At 43.5% G+C, this 13,915-nt stretch overlaps 1 protein-coding gene across 2 annotated transcripts; it reads left to right on the top strand.

The window, feature by feature from the left end:
- Window positions 1-467: 467 nt before the first annotated feature.
- Window positions 468-13,054, top strand: ETAA1 (ETAA1 activator of ATR kinase). 2 transcript variants are annotated; one of them, XM_035100938.3, is made up of 6 exons: window positions 473-723; window positions 3,651-3,788; window positions 5,493-5,569; window positions 7,449-7,567; window positions 8,160-10,114; window positions 12,287-13,054. In XM_035100938.3, the coding sequence occupies exons 1-6, from the start codon at window positions 561-563 to the stop codon at window positions 12,397-12,399; spliced, it is 2,565 nt and encodes an 854-aa protein (XP_034956829.3). In that variant the 5' UTR covers window positions 473-560; the 3' UTR covers window positions 12,400-13,054. The 2 variants fall into 2 exon arrangements, with proteins under 2 accessions (XP_088517363.1, XP_034956829.3); XM_088661237.1 differs by lacking the exons at window positions 7,449-7,567; window positions 8,160-10,114; window positions 12,287-13,054 and adding an exon at window positions 6,330-7,378 and having other exon boundaries at window positions 468-723.
- The last annotated feature ends 861 nt before the right edge of the window (window positions 13,055-13,915 follow it).

Genomic DNA, 13,915 nt, shown 5'->3' with positions numbered 1-13,915 from the left:
CTCCTGGCTTGTTATTCATCTGGACATAGAATCATAGAACTGTAAAGTTGGAAGGGACTCCAAGAGTCATCTAGTCGAACCACTTGCAATGCAGGGATATGATCCCCCATTCAGTGTGAAACCATACTGACCCTGCTTCCTTTTGGAAATGTACCTGCAGTTTCATTGCTGCACCACCAGGAGGGCACGGTACACTGCAGTTGCACATGGAAGCTCCACTCCACCTGGCACCTATTAACCAGTGTCTGAGTCTCTCCATTAAAGCCTTTTAGGCTGACCCCACCCCAAGTCCCGCAGGGTTCGGTTAGAAGAGCGTGGCCCCTTTAAAAAAAGAGAGAGCTGCCTCCCTGCTGCACGCGACACTCGCCGCGCGCACATCCGAACGCTCGCTCGCTCCTCTTCCTCCAATCCCCTCTGCTTAAGTCCTGACCAATTGCGGCTCACGGAGAGCCGGCTTCGGCCAATCAGCGCCGGCTAATGACGCCGGCCAAAATGGCGCCGCTGTGAGTTTTGGGCGCGCTTCGCGGGTGGAAGCGCCGCCGCCGCCGCGGGGATCTTATATGGCGGCTAAGCGGCGGAAGGCGGCGGCCAGAGCGGGAGCCGGAGGGGAGGATTGTCGCCTCCGGAGCCCCGTAAAGCGGAGCAGCAACAGCAGCAGGCGGCGGAGACCCGCCGAGGGCGCTCAGGATGGAGAGAGTCCCCGCGGCCAGCGCGGCTCCGAGGGTGAGGCTCCGTGGGGGGAGGAGCGCCCCTTGTCCCCGCGGGTCCCCCGAGGCACCGGCCTCCTCGGCGCCTCCCGGGTCTGGGGCGGCGGGTCCCGCCTGCCTCGGCGTCACCTCCGTGCCCTCACAAAACGGCAGCCGCCTCTGATGGGCGTGCGAGCGCCCTTGGCTGAGCGAGAGTTTACTCCCGAGTAAGCAGCACTTGGCAGAGCATCCCCCGGAAGGGTCTCTTATGCTTACCCCGCCAAAGCCCCCGGTGCTACCCTGGCACGTGCTTTCCCACGGGCTGGGGGGAAATACTATCTTCCTTGTGTAATTCGGAGAGGGTGTTGTTTAAGGCGAAAGCGAGCAAGGGGCTTGTGCCATAAAAGACTTAACCTACATATACAGTATGTGTGTGGGTATGTATGTACACACACACACACACACACACACACACAGTGAGGGGGAAAGTATCTGATCCCCTGCTAAATTTGCCGGTTTGCCCTCTGACATAGAAATTACCTGACCATAATTTTAATGGTAGGTTTATTGTTGCTGTGAGAGACAGAATAACTGGAATAACCCCAGACACCCAGAAGACAAAAGTCAGAGATTGATGTGCATTATAATGAGTGAAAGAAGTATTTGATCCCCTATCAACCAGCCAGATGTCAGGCTACCTGGTATCTTCACTGTATGTAACTAGCTGATATTAGAAGCACCTGCTGTAAGGGAGAGGTCTCACCTGTAATCCCAGCTTGTTACAGTACCTGTACAAAAGAAGCAATCAATCCAGCAGATTCCAAAGTAGCTAGCATGACCAAGACCAAAGAGCTGTCCCAGGATATCAGGGATAAGATTGTAGACCTACACAAGGCTGGACTGGGCTACAAGACTATTGCCAAGCAGCTTGGTGAGAAGGTGACAACAGTTGGTGCAATAATTGGCAAATGGAAGAAACACTAAGTAACTGTCAACCTCCCTCAGTCTGGGGCTCCATGCAAGATCTCATCTCGTGGAGTTGCAATGATCAGGTGAACGGTGATGAAGCAGCCCAGAACTACATGGGGGGAACTTGTCAATGATCTCAGGGCAGCTGGGACCATAGTCACCATGAAAACAGTTGGTAACACACAACACCATGAAGGACTGAGATCTTGCTGAGCCCTTCACCAGCCGGGTGCCCTCCAGATGTTTTGGATTACACAAGGCCCCCAGTTTGCTTGCTGTTTGTAATGGAAGCAGGAGTCCGAAGCCAATGGAGATCACCTGGTTGCAAAAGGCTGGTCTGTGCTGCAGCAGTTTTGTAAGTCTTTTAAGAGGCTGCAGCACTCTTTGCCTGTTAATATGTAGAACCCATGCAGAAGAGGTTTTCAATATGTAGAACCCATGCAGAAGAGCCAATGTGCCTGACGGAAAGATCGCTTCCTGGCACCTAGAATATTAAAAATAAAAATCTCGTGCAAGTGCTAAGGGACACTCACAGATCAGTTTTGATTCAAAATTCATAGTTGCTTGTTGCTGCCCTCAACTGAAAGGTGCCCATTGACCCACAAATGCCTCTCTTGGGAAAGTGGCAGACCCTCCCAAGTTAAATAAAAAAATTCCTTCAGTAGCACCTTAAAGACCAACTAAGTTTTTATTTTGGTATGAGCTTTCGTGTGCATGCACACTTCTTCAGATGAGGATGTCAGTTTGTACCTGGGCAAGTTTCTTGGTGAGGTTGATGGACTTCCATTTCTGAAGAAGTGTGCATGCACACGAAAGCTCATACCAAAATAAAAACTTAGTTGGTCTTTAAGGTGCTACTGAAGGAATTTTTTTATTTTACTAAGATCCAGACCAACACGGCTACCTACCTGTAACCTCCCAAGTTAAGTTCATAAACATCTTGGTTATTAAAAACTGAAGCAAGCACTGAAGAACAAAAGGCTATAAAAATAGGAGTTGCATATGTGCTTTGATATACTGAACAAAAAATAGTTTCTTAGGTGGTTTTCCAAGACCCCCAGAAATTTTCAAGTGGTTCATGAAAAGCTTGAAAACAATTGTTTTAAAAAGAAAGCATTGTAATATGCTACAGTAAGAGGGGAGAGAAAAGAGAAGAATAGCTGGTGTCATATTGATTGATTGTGGCAGCTGTGTCGGTATATTGCCATTAGAATCCTTGCCCCCCCCCCCCCGCAATATTTGTCCATATTGCCATGGAGGTAAACACCAGTGTACTTGTCAAGAGACTACTTTCATCACATCCTCGTGCAAAGGTTGAGCCTTATCCTGTGAATTATCTTCCAATAATGTTACCAGACCTGCAGGATAATGCACTGGTTTTACGTGAATAGATTGCAGCCTGCTGTACAAACTTGCACATATTTTTGCCTCTGACCCAGCTTTCCACTCCCATGTAGTCCTTGGAAGGCTGTCCAACCTTGGGCAACCACTCCCCCACTGCCTGGTCTGCATTTTAGAATCGTAGAATTGTAGAGCTGGAAGTGTAGTATTCCTGGACTTGGGCCTAGAAAGTTAACATCTTAGAATCTGGGCTGCACTTTTGTTCTTTCAAAATGGCAAATAGCTTCTGCAATTCTGTAGAGCTCCAGAGAAGCCAAATGACTGGTCCTCAATCAAACATTTAGGATTGGGCAGAAGAAAACTGAACCCTACTGTAGCTCAGTGGTAGAACATCTGTATTGCTGAGCAAGAGGTCCCAGGTTCAGTCCCAGTATCTTCAGGTAGAACTGGAAAGACATGTGTCTGAAACCCTGGAGAGCTGGTGCTGGTCAGTGTCAGTACTCAGCTAGGTGGACCAGTGGTCTGACTTTATCTAAGACAGTTTCCTGTGTTGATAAATATTACCTGTATTGGTGAATCAGCTCCAAACAGTTTTACATCTTGAACTTGCTTATTTCTACAGAAGTGTTTTTGTTTGTGCATGTATTCACACAGAAACAAGTTCATATAAGACTCCGAAAAGAAAGCTGCTTGCCAGATCATGTTTGCCTGTATTTAGTTCTCCTTTAAATGAAACTGATGTACAGCAAGAAATCTTCTGGGATCCTCAGTCACCAAGTGCATATAAGCTAGGTATCATTCTTATTATCATTCTTATTTCATGCCTGCCTTATTTATAGGTAAAGGTAAAGGGGCCCCTGACCATCAGGTCCAGTCATGTCCGACTCTGGGGTTGCGACGCTCATCTCGCTCTATAGGCCGAGGGAGCCGGCGTTTGTCTGCAGACAGCTTCCGGGTCATGTGGCCAGCATGACAAAGCTGCTTCTGGTGAACCAGAACAGCGCAAGGAAACACCGTTTACCTTTCCGCTGGAGCGGTCCCTATTTATCTACTTGCACTTTGATGTGCTTTCAAACTGCTAGGGGAGCAGGAGCTGGGACCGAGCAACAGGAGCTCACCCCGTTGCAGGGATTCGAACCGCCGACCTTCTGATCAGCAAGCCCTAGACTCTGTGGTTTAACCCACAGCGCCACCTGGGTCCCTTTAAGTATTTAATCATTTGGGAATATATGGTGAGAGACTTAAATGGTCTAGTATCAGTTTGTAAGAAGGCCCACATGTTTCTCTTTGCACTTGTCTAATCATTAAAAACTTTAGACGAGGGCCTGCTGTTGGCACCCCTAACTTCAGAGAGGAAGTGAGTAGCATCAAGGAGTTGGGCTGTCTTTGTGCTGGTTCCCTGGTTGTAGAATTCACTCTGTAGGTTCTTTCACTAGGGTCCTATATGGCTGGTAAAGGTAAAGGGACCCCTGACCGTTAGGTACAGTCGTGGACGACTCTGGGGTTGCAGCGCTCATCTCGCTTTATTGGCTGAGGGAGCTAGTGTACAGCTTCCAGGTCATGTGGCCAGCATGACTAAGTCGCTTCTGGCGAAACCAGAGCAGCACACGGAAACACCGTTTACCTTCCCGCCGGAGCGGTACCTATTTATCTACTTGCACTTTGACGTGCTTTCGAACTGCTAGGTTGGCAGGAGCTGGGACCGAGCAATGGGAGCTCACCCCGTCGCGGGGATTCGAACCGCCGACCTTCTGATCAGTAAGCCCTAGGCTCAGTGGTTTAACCCACAGTGCCACCCACATCCTTCTTCCTTCCCGCTGTAGCGGTACCTATTTATCTACAGTACTTGCACTTTGGTACCTGGGTGCTAATTAAAAAACACACCATGTACTGCCAGTATCTTTCCCTCTTCAAGTATCTAGATACTAAAGTATCTAGGTACTTGATTTTTAGGAAATGCAAGTCGGACTGCAACAAAATGTTGCAGTGTATCCTCCCTCAGAATGTCTGTTGGTTTCCAGTTTACTTTCCAAACAGGGCATTCCACTCTCTCAATGCTGATTCTTGTCAAATGGCATTTTAATTGTGGATTGGATTGATATTTTGTATAGTATTTGTAAGCTGCCTTAGAGATCTTGTGACTGAAAAATGGGAGGGAAAATTTAACAACTTTGATTTAACCCTGGAGCACATTGTTTAATTTTTTTACTGCCATTACGCTATAAATTCTGTTATGTAGGAAGTCACACACTTAAATATTTACAGGGGCTACTCTGCTTCTAAGCTATGGAAATCTCCATCGTCTAGTGCAGGCATCCCCAAACTTCAGCCCTCCAGATGTTTTGGACTACAATTCCCATCTTCCCTGACCACTGGTCCTATTAGCTAGGAATCATGGGAGTTGTAGGCCAAAACATCTGGAAGGCCGCAGTTTGGGGATGCCTGGTCTAGTGATAAGCAGTTAGTTACTAGAAAGGTTTTTGTTTTGTTTTTCAGGCAATGGACAAAAGAAGCAGTTGGTTAGTGGGCATACGGTTGAGATTTCAGAAATTGTTAATCGGATTGCTCCCCATGTAAGTATTGCTTCCCAAGGTAAAGCTGCATAGTCCCAACCCATTTTCTTTCTTTTGCAGAAAAAACTTTCATTGTGAAAGGAGTTTCTTCTTGAGAAATTCTAATGTCTGTATAGTTAGAAAGGAAACTTGGATAAAAGTAAACCATATCTACAAATTCAAGTGGTGTAGAGTTATGATTAATATTAGCATGTACCTTTTCACTGTAGGAGATACAAGTGTGACCTGCAACCAACCATTGCAGTGCTTTTTCTTAACAAGGAGGAACTCTTGTTTGGAGTTCTAGCCAGCTATTCCCTCAAAACAGGCCATTAACAATCAGCATTCTGTGGTTACTGCTCATGCTTGGTTCTCAATTGGGCTTCTTCGGATGCGAGGTGCCGCCTTTGGTTTGTTTTTTCACCTTTGTTTCCCCCCTAAGTATAGTGTTTCTTTAACCCTGTCAGCAGCCACAACCTGACTTAAGTATTAAAGGGTGTGGGTTGTATCCGTCATTGGACATAGTCAGAGTAAAGCCATTGGAATTAATGGAAATCGCTAACTTGGATCCATTAATTTCACTGGGTTTACTCTGAGTAGAACTTAGTGGGATACAGCCCAATAGTACCAGCAGACTTCAAGAGAGGAGTTCCAGGAGTCATGAAACTTACCTGCCCTCTCTTCAAACTCAAATCTGCATAATTACCCAGAGCAAGAGTGCAAGGCAAGCAGAGGATGCTGTTCCACCTCCTCACTCTTGTCATTCCTTGCATGCTTATAGAAACAGGACGTGAACAGGCAGTAACAGCAAGGAGGAGAAGGACCAGAAGGCTCCAGAGAGTGGCACAAAGCTCTCTGCAGCGTTGTAGACCTTGGCATCAATGCCTACTCACAACACTTTGTGTTCAACAACTGGTGGCATTCTCTTCCTTCTCATCTACCCCAATTTCAGCCTGAAGTATAACAACATTTATTTATTTATTTCAACTATGGCTCCGAAGTTGTGCATCACCCTCCAAAGAGAGATCTACCTGTCCACGTCATTGCTTGGTTTTCAGCTGGCAGCGGAGATGCCGCTTTTTAAGGAGGGGTAGTTGAATCTCTGTTCTATGGACGTACTCTGCAATCGTTTTGAAATATTGTCCTTGGTATTTTTCTGTTGTTGGCTGTGTCTCTTGGTCTAGGATATTATTTGGAGGGCTTTGTTGGGGGTGGTTGTTGCTGTTGTCAGTATTAAGTTTTGTATGTTTACAGTGGTACCTCATGTTGCGAACGGGATCCGTTCGCAACATGAAAAGGCCGCAACATGAAGCCCTGCATCTGCACACACATGTGACGCAATGTAGTGCTTCTGCGCCTGCACAAAGCGCGATTTAGCGCTTCTGCGCATGCACGCAGGTTATGGACGCACTGAACCCAGAAGTAACCTATTCCGGGACTTCTGGGTTTGGCGCGTCCATAACCTGAAAAGACGCAACATGAAGCGGACGTATCCTGAGGTATGACTGTATTTTAGATCTTATTATGGTTTAAGTGGAAATTGTTTAATTTAGTTGTGTACCTTTGATGTTTTGATTATTTGTGACTACTTTTGTTATGTTTATAACTATGTAATTTTTTCCCATGTAAGCCATCTTGAGCATGGTTTGAACTATGAAAAGAAGGCATACAAATAAAATTACGTTTGTATTAACAGTATTGGTGGTAATGCCTGGATTATGTTAATAGTATTGGTATTATTATTACTGCTGTTACTATTGCTACTTTTTGATGAGAAAAGCAGGATATGAATGTTGTAATAAATAAATGCTTTTAAAAATAATTTTGAAAGCTGGTACAATTGATTGATACTCGTGTTTAATAACATCCAGGGTGTTCACATATTTGATTCTTACTGCAGGATGAAAAACCTTCCTGCTCTGAAGGATCTCTTCTTGGGTTTTGGATTGGTGATGATGCAATTCCATGTACTCCTGGAATGCCAAAAGTACGATGTAGAACAAAAGCAAATGGTGCAAGGTGTGTTTTATTCCAAAATGAATTCTTTCAGAATGGCAATTAAATCCACGAAATCCAAAGTTTGTAACCTAAAAGAGATTGCTTTCCCTCTTCACAATGGTAGCTCCATGATTATGAAACACTCTGCTGGTGAAAATCTACTGTCCTTCCTCTATATCTGGTATTAGACTGCAATTCAGTACATACTTAGTTAGGAGTAAGTCACATTGAACTTTATTGAGCTTCAAGCTTTTGGACAGTTAGTGAAAACCTTATAGTTTGAGGCCATTTTTAAGATAGAATGTAGGCTTGAAATTATCTTCTATTGGCTTTTAATTGTTGTTGCTGTCTTACTTTAATTACTTTCATTTGCTTATCTGATACTGTGGTTTTAGGTTGTTTGATGGTGATTTTTTGATTGATTTCGTTTTGTAATCCTGTGATTTGATTTGTAAGCTGCTTTGAATACCCTTAGCAAAGTGGGGTAAAATAATGAACTTAAAGAGTAAAAAAGTGTGCCTCATTTGAGTTATGCTGTGTGTTTTCTAACAAGTAAGCCATTTCAAAATGCATTGCGTTCCTAATGCATTTCACCTTCTGCTCATTCTCCTAGAGGACTTCGGTTGAGGAACAGAGAAGAGGAGCTTATGAAGTTGGCAAAGCAATTTGATAAAAGCATGACTGATGCAATCCAGGATCAAAGTGCTCCATGCCATAATAGCCATATTATATCAGAGACAATGATATCAGTTGAACATCAAGATGAAGCACAGGTGGAAAATCAGCAACACTTTCTCAGAGAGCATCCCCGAACTGATGATGCCTTGCCCTTTGGAGAAGTTAAGACGAGTGCTGGGACAGTTGAGCACTGTGAAAACAGCAGCCAGAAGTCCATAGATCTTGATGCCGAAGAAGCACTCAATGCCCTCTTTGACGGCCCTACCCAGCAGTGTAGTGGTCAGCTGAGCGAAGGCCTGTCAGATTTTTCCTTGAACGATAGTTTGCTGGAGGAAGGGTGCCCTTCAGATGAATTCACAACTGCTCCTGAATATGTGACTGAAGATGCACATCAGAGACAGGATTCATCACCTGCTATGAAATCTATGGAACACTTCCCTGCTGAAAAAGCTAAAATGGCTTCTGAACAAACTGTTCCAAGTGCAGACTCTTCTGAAATAGAATCTATTGATGGGATTGTTGGTGATGATTTTGATGACTGGGGTGCTGATTTGCTGCCAGATGATTCATTTCTAATGCAAATTACTCAGAACCCTGAAGTGATCGATGTTCCACAAAATACTTTAGCTCATACCTCTAATGAAACCAGTGAAGCAAAGGAAGGAACTATAGATTCTGAGAAACCCTGCAGTGCCCATTGTGCAGTTTTATATTCTTCTAACAGTGTTCCAGCCTCGCATGCTGTTGAAAAGCAAAGTGTTACGATAGGAAAGACAAAGGGTGTCCTGCATGATGATTGTAATTTAAAACCCAATAAACAAAATTCTATTTCTAAAAGTAAAAACAAAATTTCTGCTTCAGTGAAACCTGAAAAGGAGAGTATATGGGAAGGCTTTACTCAACTAAAACCTGCCACTGGCACCATCTCTTCTGGGAAAAAATCTGCTTTTTTGGTACATTCTGATGTCCCTGTATTACAGACTGAAAAATACAGAAATGGCATGCACAGTATATGCCATCAGTCATCTACGGTTTCTGCCAATACAAGGCCTCACAACCTAAAGAAAGGTCATCTAACGCAGATGGAAGTGCCAAAGAAGAGTGTGCTTTCATTTGATAATTGGAACGAGCCCAGGTTCTCGGATCAGGTTTTAGAATTGTTTTGTGAATCCAATAGTCTTTGGGGCACAAGTTGTGATGATGCCGATGACGACAACTTGCTTTATCAAGTCTGTGGGGATGTAGAAAAAACCAGCCTGAGCCAAGTTGCGGTGAAAGAGAACGAAGAAGCTAAATTGGTGATAGGAAAGGCTTCCAAGTTAGAGGTCGGTCCTTGCCTTTCAGGACCCACACAAGAACTTTCTAACGCCCCACAGCCTCAAAAGAGCCGCATGGGTAGGAAAACCTTCTCGTTCCATGCTCCTGTTACAGATACAACGCTACGTATGAACGAGAGCTGCTCAAATTCCTCTGACAAGCACAGGTGGGCACAGTTTAACAGCGTTCCAGGGAAACTCAGTAGGTCAAGTTCAGTGCCTGGAGACTGTTTCACTTCTGTAATTGACTCAACTACTCTCTCAAATATGTGCCTGAGTGTTAATAATATACAGTGGCAGAAGGACCTGTGCCACGCAAGCAAAGTACAAAATAGTGGCAGTATTAATCAAGTGCCAGCTGAGAAATCAGAATATGCGTTCAGGAAGACCAATAGTTCCCAAGACCCAGGGATGGACCATAAAAATGTAAATGCAGGCAACCTTTCAAGAACAAATGTAGCATTGGGGGAAAGCAAGAATCCAGCAAACGTCCTGCTGCAGACAGCGAAGCAGCTGAGCATAAAGCCAGGCTTTAAGAGGCACCTCTCTGAGTGTTTCTCCCAATCTGAAACAGGTAGGTTTTCAGAATAGCAAACTTCATTTTAAGCATAAATGTCTGGAAAGGTTTTCAGGGTCGGCTGATGTCTTTTTAGGCAGTCCTGAAAAACGAGATCTCAAAATTATTTCCTTATTCCTCTGCTCACATGTTGACATGTGGTATCCATCAAAGGGACGCAAGATTTCTGAAATTCCTTGGTTTTTTTAAACTCAGTGGCTTGGTTCACACAAAACATTAAGCCAACTATGGTTTGTTTGTATATCCAAACCTACCCCAGGCAACTTAACTATGGTTCATTTCTAGATAACAGATCAGAATATGAAGCAATAGTTTAAGTTGGCATACAGATCTCTGCTTGTGTTAACCATGGTTTCTCAGTAGGTCCAGACCTGCTCTCCTGACTTAATCCTGTGTTGTTGCAGAGCCACACCCTAGATATTTCCCCAGCTGCAGAAATGCAAGGCAAGAGCAGTTAAATAATAAAATCAACATTTGGTGAAATAATACGCCACGGTTACATTGCTGGACTTCCAACACCGATCCTGGTTTGTTCAGTAAACCATGGCTTAGTATTTTGTGTGAATGCAGTTCGTTAGAATGGAGAGTTCTTAGAAAATGGTAGGATGGAAAGGAATAAAATAAGTAGGAAACTAGAAAGGGGGAGGCCAGAAAGAACTACTCTGGCACAGCCACGAGGGCTAAAATTATTTTTGATTGAACACTGAGTCTGTGGAGATTTTTCACCTGCTCTTGGGAGGGTTTTTTTGCATTCTGCAATACTTCATGCTGTTTTAGGTATGAGTATTAGCTTATGAGTACAGTTCACACTCTTTTTGTAGCATTTGTTAATGACTATCAATTAAAATATCTGAAATATCTAGAAGAAATGTCACCAGAAATGTTTTTGTAACATGTAAATGGTGGCTTTAAAAATAATATTATTCGCCAAATTAAGATTATTTTAATAACAAGCATTGTTCTAGAAGAGGAAGATGTGAGCTATCGAGAGAGAGGTAGACTAGCAGGACCCACAACCTTTTGCCCTTGGTACTACTTGAAGCCCCTGTTTAAGGCCCATTTTAGTTCCTGAGCCTGGATTAGACGCTCCTAGACATAAGCACTTTGGATTAGTTTTTGTGCAATTGCATAGATCAAATTGCGCAGAAACTGCTTATGTGCATAGATCTTGATCTGCATGTTTGCTGGGGAAGCCACACTGTAGTAGCTATTAGGCACAGAAGCCTCACCTTCTGTTTTTTAGTCACTTGTTTAGTTTCAAAACACGTTTTAGTAATCATGTGGGTTAGAAACTTACCATAGAGTTGTAGAGTTGGAAGGGACCACAAGGGTCATCTAGTCCAACCCCCTGCAATGCAGGAATATTTCACCCAACGGGACTCAAACCCCTGTCACTTACGTAGATTAAAAGTCTTATGCTCCACTGATTGAGCTAACTTTCTTTTCTTTTAAAAGGAAAGCTGAGATTGTTAGGACTCTGGTTTAAGTCTCTCCCTCATTGGTGCATTACAAACTAACAGACAGATAAAACTACCTTGGCTGTAACACATTAAAGGGAACAAAATTTAGAATAATGCAACAGGCTTAATGTACTATTGTGGCTTACTGATGCAAATAAATGTTTTGCTACCGGTAGTTACTAGTCCTGTTATGTCCCAGTCTTGCAACTTCTGGTTATGTCTTCTCCCTCATCAACCTTTGTTATCATATTTGTTTAAAACTTACATTATACGTGATCCATACTATTGTAAAACCAAGATAAGTTTCTCTTCCTAATTTTAACTATTCCCTTTTCTGGTATTTGACAGTGCCTTGGAATCCGACTTGTCTCCTAATCGTTCAGTTGGTAGAGCATGAGAAGTAATATCAGGGTCATGGTTTTTGAGCCCCGCATTGGGCTCATCTAGTCTGACCCCCTGCAGTGCAGGAATCTCAGGGGGTCAGACTAGATGATCCTTGTGGTCCCTTCCAACTCTGTTACTATGATTTATGATCCAATTGAAGAGCTGACTTACAAATGTATTAGAACCATCAACCTTCACTTTGCTTGATGGACATCGATGCAATGGGTTTTGTATTTGTTGCATTAATGCATTGAAAGACAAACCTTACTACCTTCAGATCATGACACTTAATAATTTAGTTACTAATGCATGTCTACTTTTGCAGAGCAGAAAAGCAGAAAGTGTTCTCAGGAAGAAATTGCAAGGAAAAAGCAAGAAGCTCTTGAGCGGAGAAAATGTAAAATGCAAGCATTGCTCAAAAATACAGCACCTATCTGAGTTGGCAGATTTGGAAATGGAGGAGTTGTCAAAAGATGGGCAGGAGAATAATCAAAGACACTAAGCAGACATTATTCTGTCCTTCTAACCTATTTTTTTCACCTTGCTCTGTCTAGATTCTTAAATGAAACAGTGATACTGACAAGCAAGGAGCTGCTCTATTTTGTTTTGAGTTTTGAAACGCTATTGTTTACAGTTGTGAATGGTTTTTCTGGTAATCAGTTACTTTGCTTAACAAGAAGTTTGGCAACAAGTGTGCCATGTCGAAGATGTGACAGTTTTTATCTGGGAATATGTGAAAAGTCCAGTGTCTCAAGGTATTTGAATTTAATAGCAATCTTGTTGCGAACCCTTTCCCAATACAAAGCAACTCATATGTGATTTATTCTAGGGCTTTTGTTGGCATTGTTTCAAACGGAGCAGTTAGTGGCACGTAGCCATAGAATAAATACAAAACTGCCATGTTTAGCCTAGACATCTATTCACAGCTCAATACCATTTTTATTTTTGGGTTGCCACAGCAGTATAGGGGGAAAGTAATTTTTTATTTTGTGAACTCCAGACAGTTTAACGAAGGAAAGTTTTCTAAGATTTATTTATCTTTGTAAATTATGTATACTTTGTAAAATGTGATTAAAAATGGCAACTGCTTCTATCACGTTGCTCTTTTCAGATCCACAAGTGGGAAACGCTTCATATAAAGAAGCAGCAGCATATTCCGTGCCAGGAAGTTGTGCTACCTACATTATGTGGCAAGCTCGAATAGATGAACTCTTACAGCGCAGCTGGGGAAATGATGGGACTCCAGATGTTTTTGGACTACAACTCCCATCATCCCTGACCATCGGCCATGCTGCCTGGGAGTTGGAGCCCAACATCTGGAGGCCCATAGGTTCCCTATCGCCATAGTAAAGTCTGTTAGCAACAAAACGTTTTACAGTAGTAGTTGTAATTTTATTATTGGCACCCGGCCCATCTGACCGGGTTCCTCCAGCCACTCTGGGAGGCTTCCAAAATATTTAAAAATGTAATAAAACATTACACATTAAAAAGCTTCCCTATACAGGGCTGCCTTCAGATATCTTCTAAAGGTTATATAGTTATTCATCTCCTTGACATCTGATGGGAGGGCATTTCACAGGGAGGGTGCCACTGACGAGCAGGACCTCTGCCTGGTTCCCTGTGACTTTAATTCTCGCAGGGAGGGAACCGCCAGAAGGCCCTCGGCACTGGACCCCAGTGTCTGGGAAGAATGATAGGGGTGGAGACGCTCCTTCAGGTACACTGGACAGAGGCCGTTTAGGGCTTTAAAGGTCAGCACCAACACTTTGAATTGTGCTTGGAAACGTACTGGGAGCCAATGTGGAATGCCCTCCCATCAGATGTCAAAGAGCTAAACAACTACCTGACATTTAGAAAACATCTGAAGGCAGCCCTATTTAGGGAAGTTTTTAATGTGTGACATTTTAATGAATTTTAATCTTTGTTGGAAGCCGCCCAGAGTGGCTGGGGAAAC

Source organism: Zootoca vivipara, chromosome 2 (genome assembly GCF_965207765.1).
Source record: "Zootoca vivipara chromosome 2, rZooViv2.hap1.1, whole genome shotgun sequence".
NCBI classification, from domain to species: Eukaryota; Metazoa; Chordata; class Lepidosauria; order Squamata; family Lacertidae; genus Zootoca; species Zootoca vivipara.
Note: the sequence above shows the minus strand (reverse complement) of the source record. Positions and strands in the feature narration are given on the sequence as shown.

Excerpts from the sequence above, each read along its gene's own strand:
- ETAA1 (XM_035100938.3), top strand. The coding sequence starts at position 561 with ATGGCGGCTAAGCGGCGGAAGGCGGCGGCCAGAGCGGGAGCCGGAGGG. Across the intron at positions 3,789-5,492 it reads ACCAAGTGCATATAAGCTAG|GCAATGGACAAAAGAAGCAG; the intron begins GTATCATTCTTA and ends TTTGTTTTTCAG. Across the intron at positions 5,570-7,448 it reads TTAATCGGATTGCTCCCCAT|GATGAAAAACCTTCCTGCTC; the intron begins GTAAGTATTGCT and ends TTCTTACTGCAG.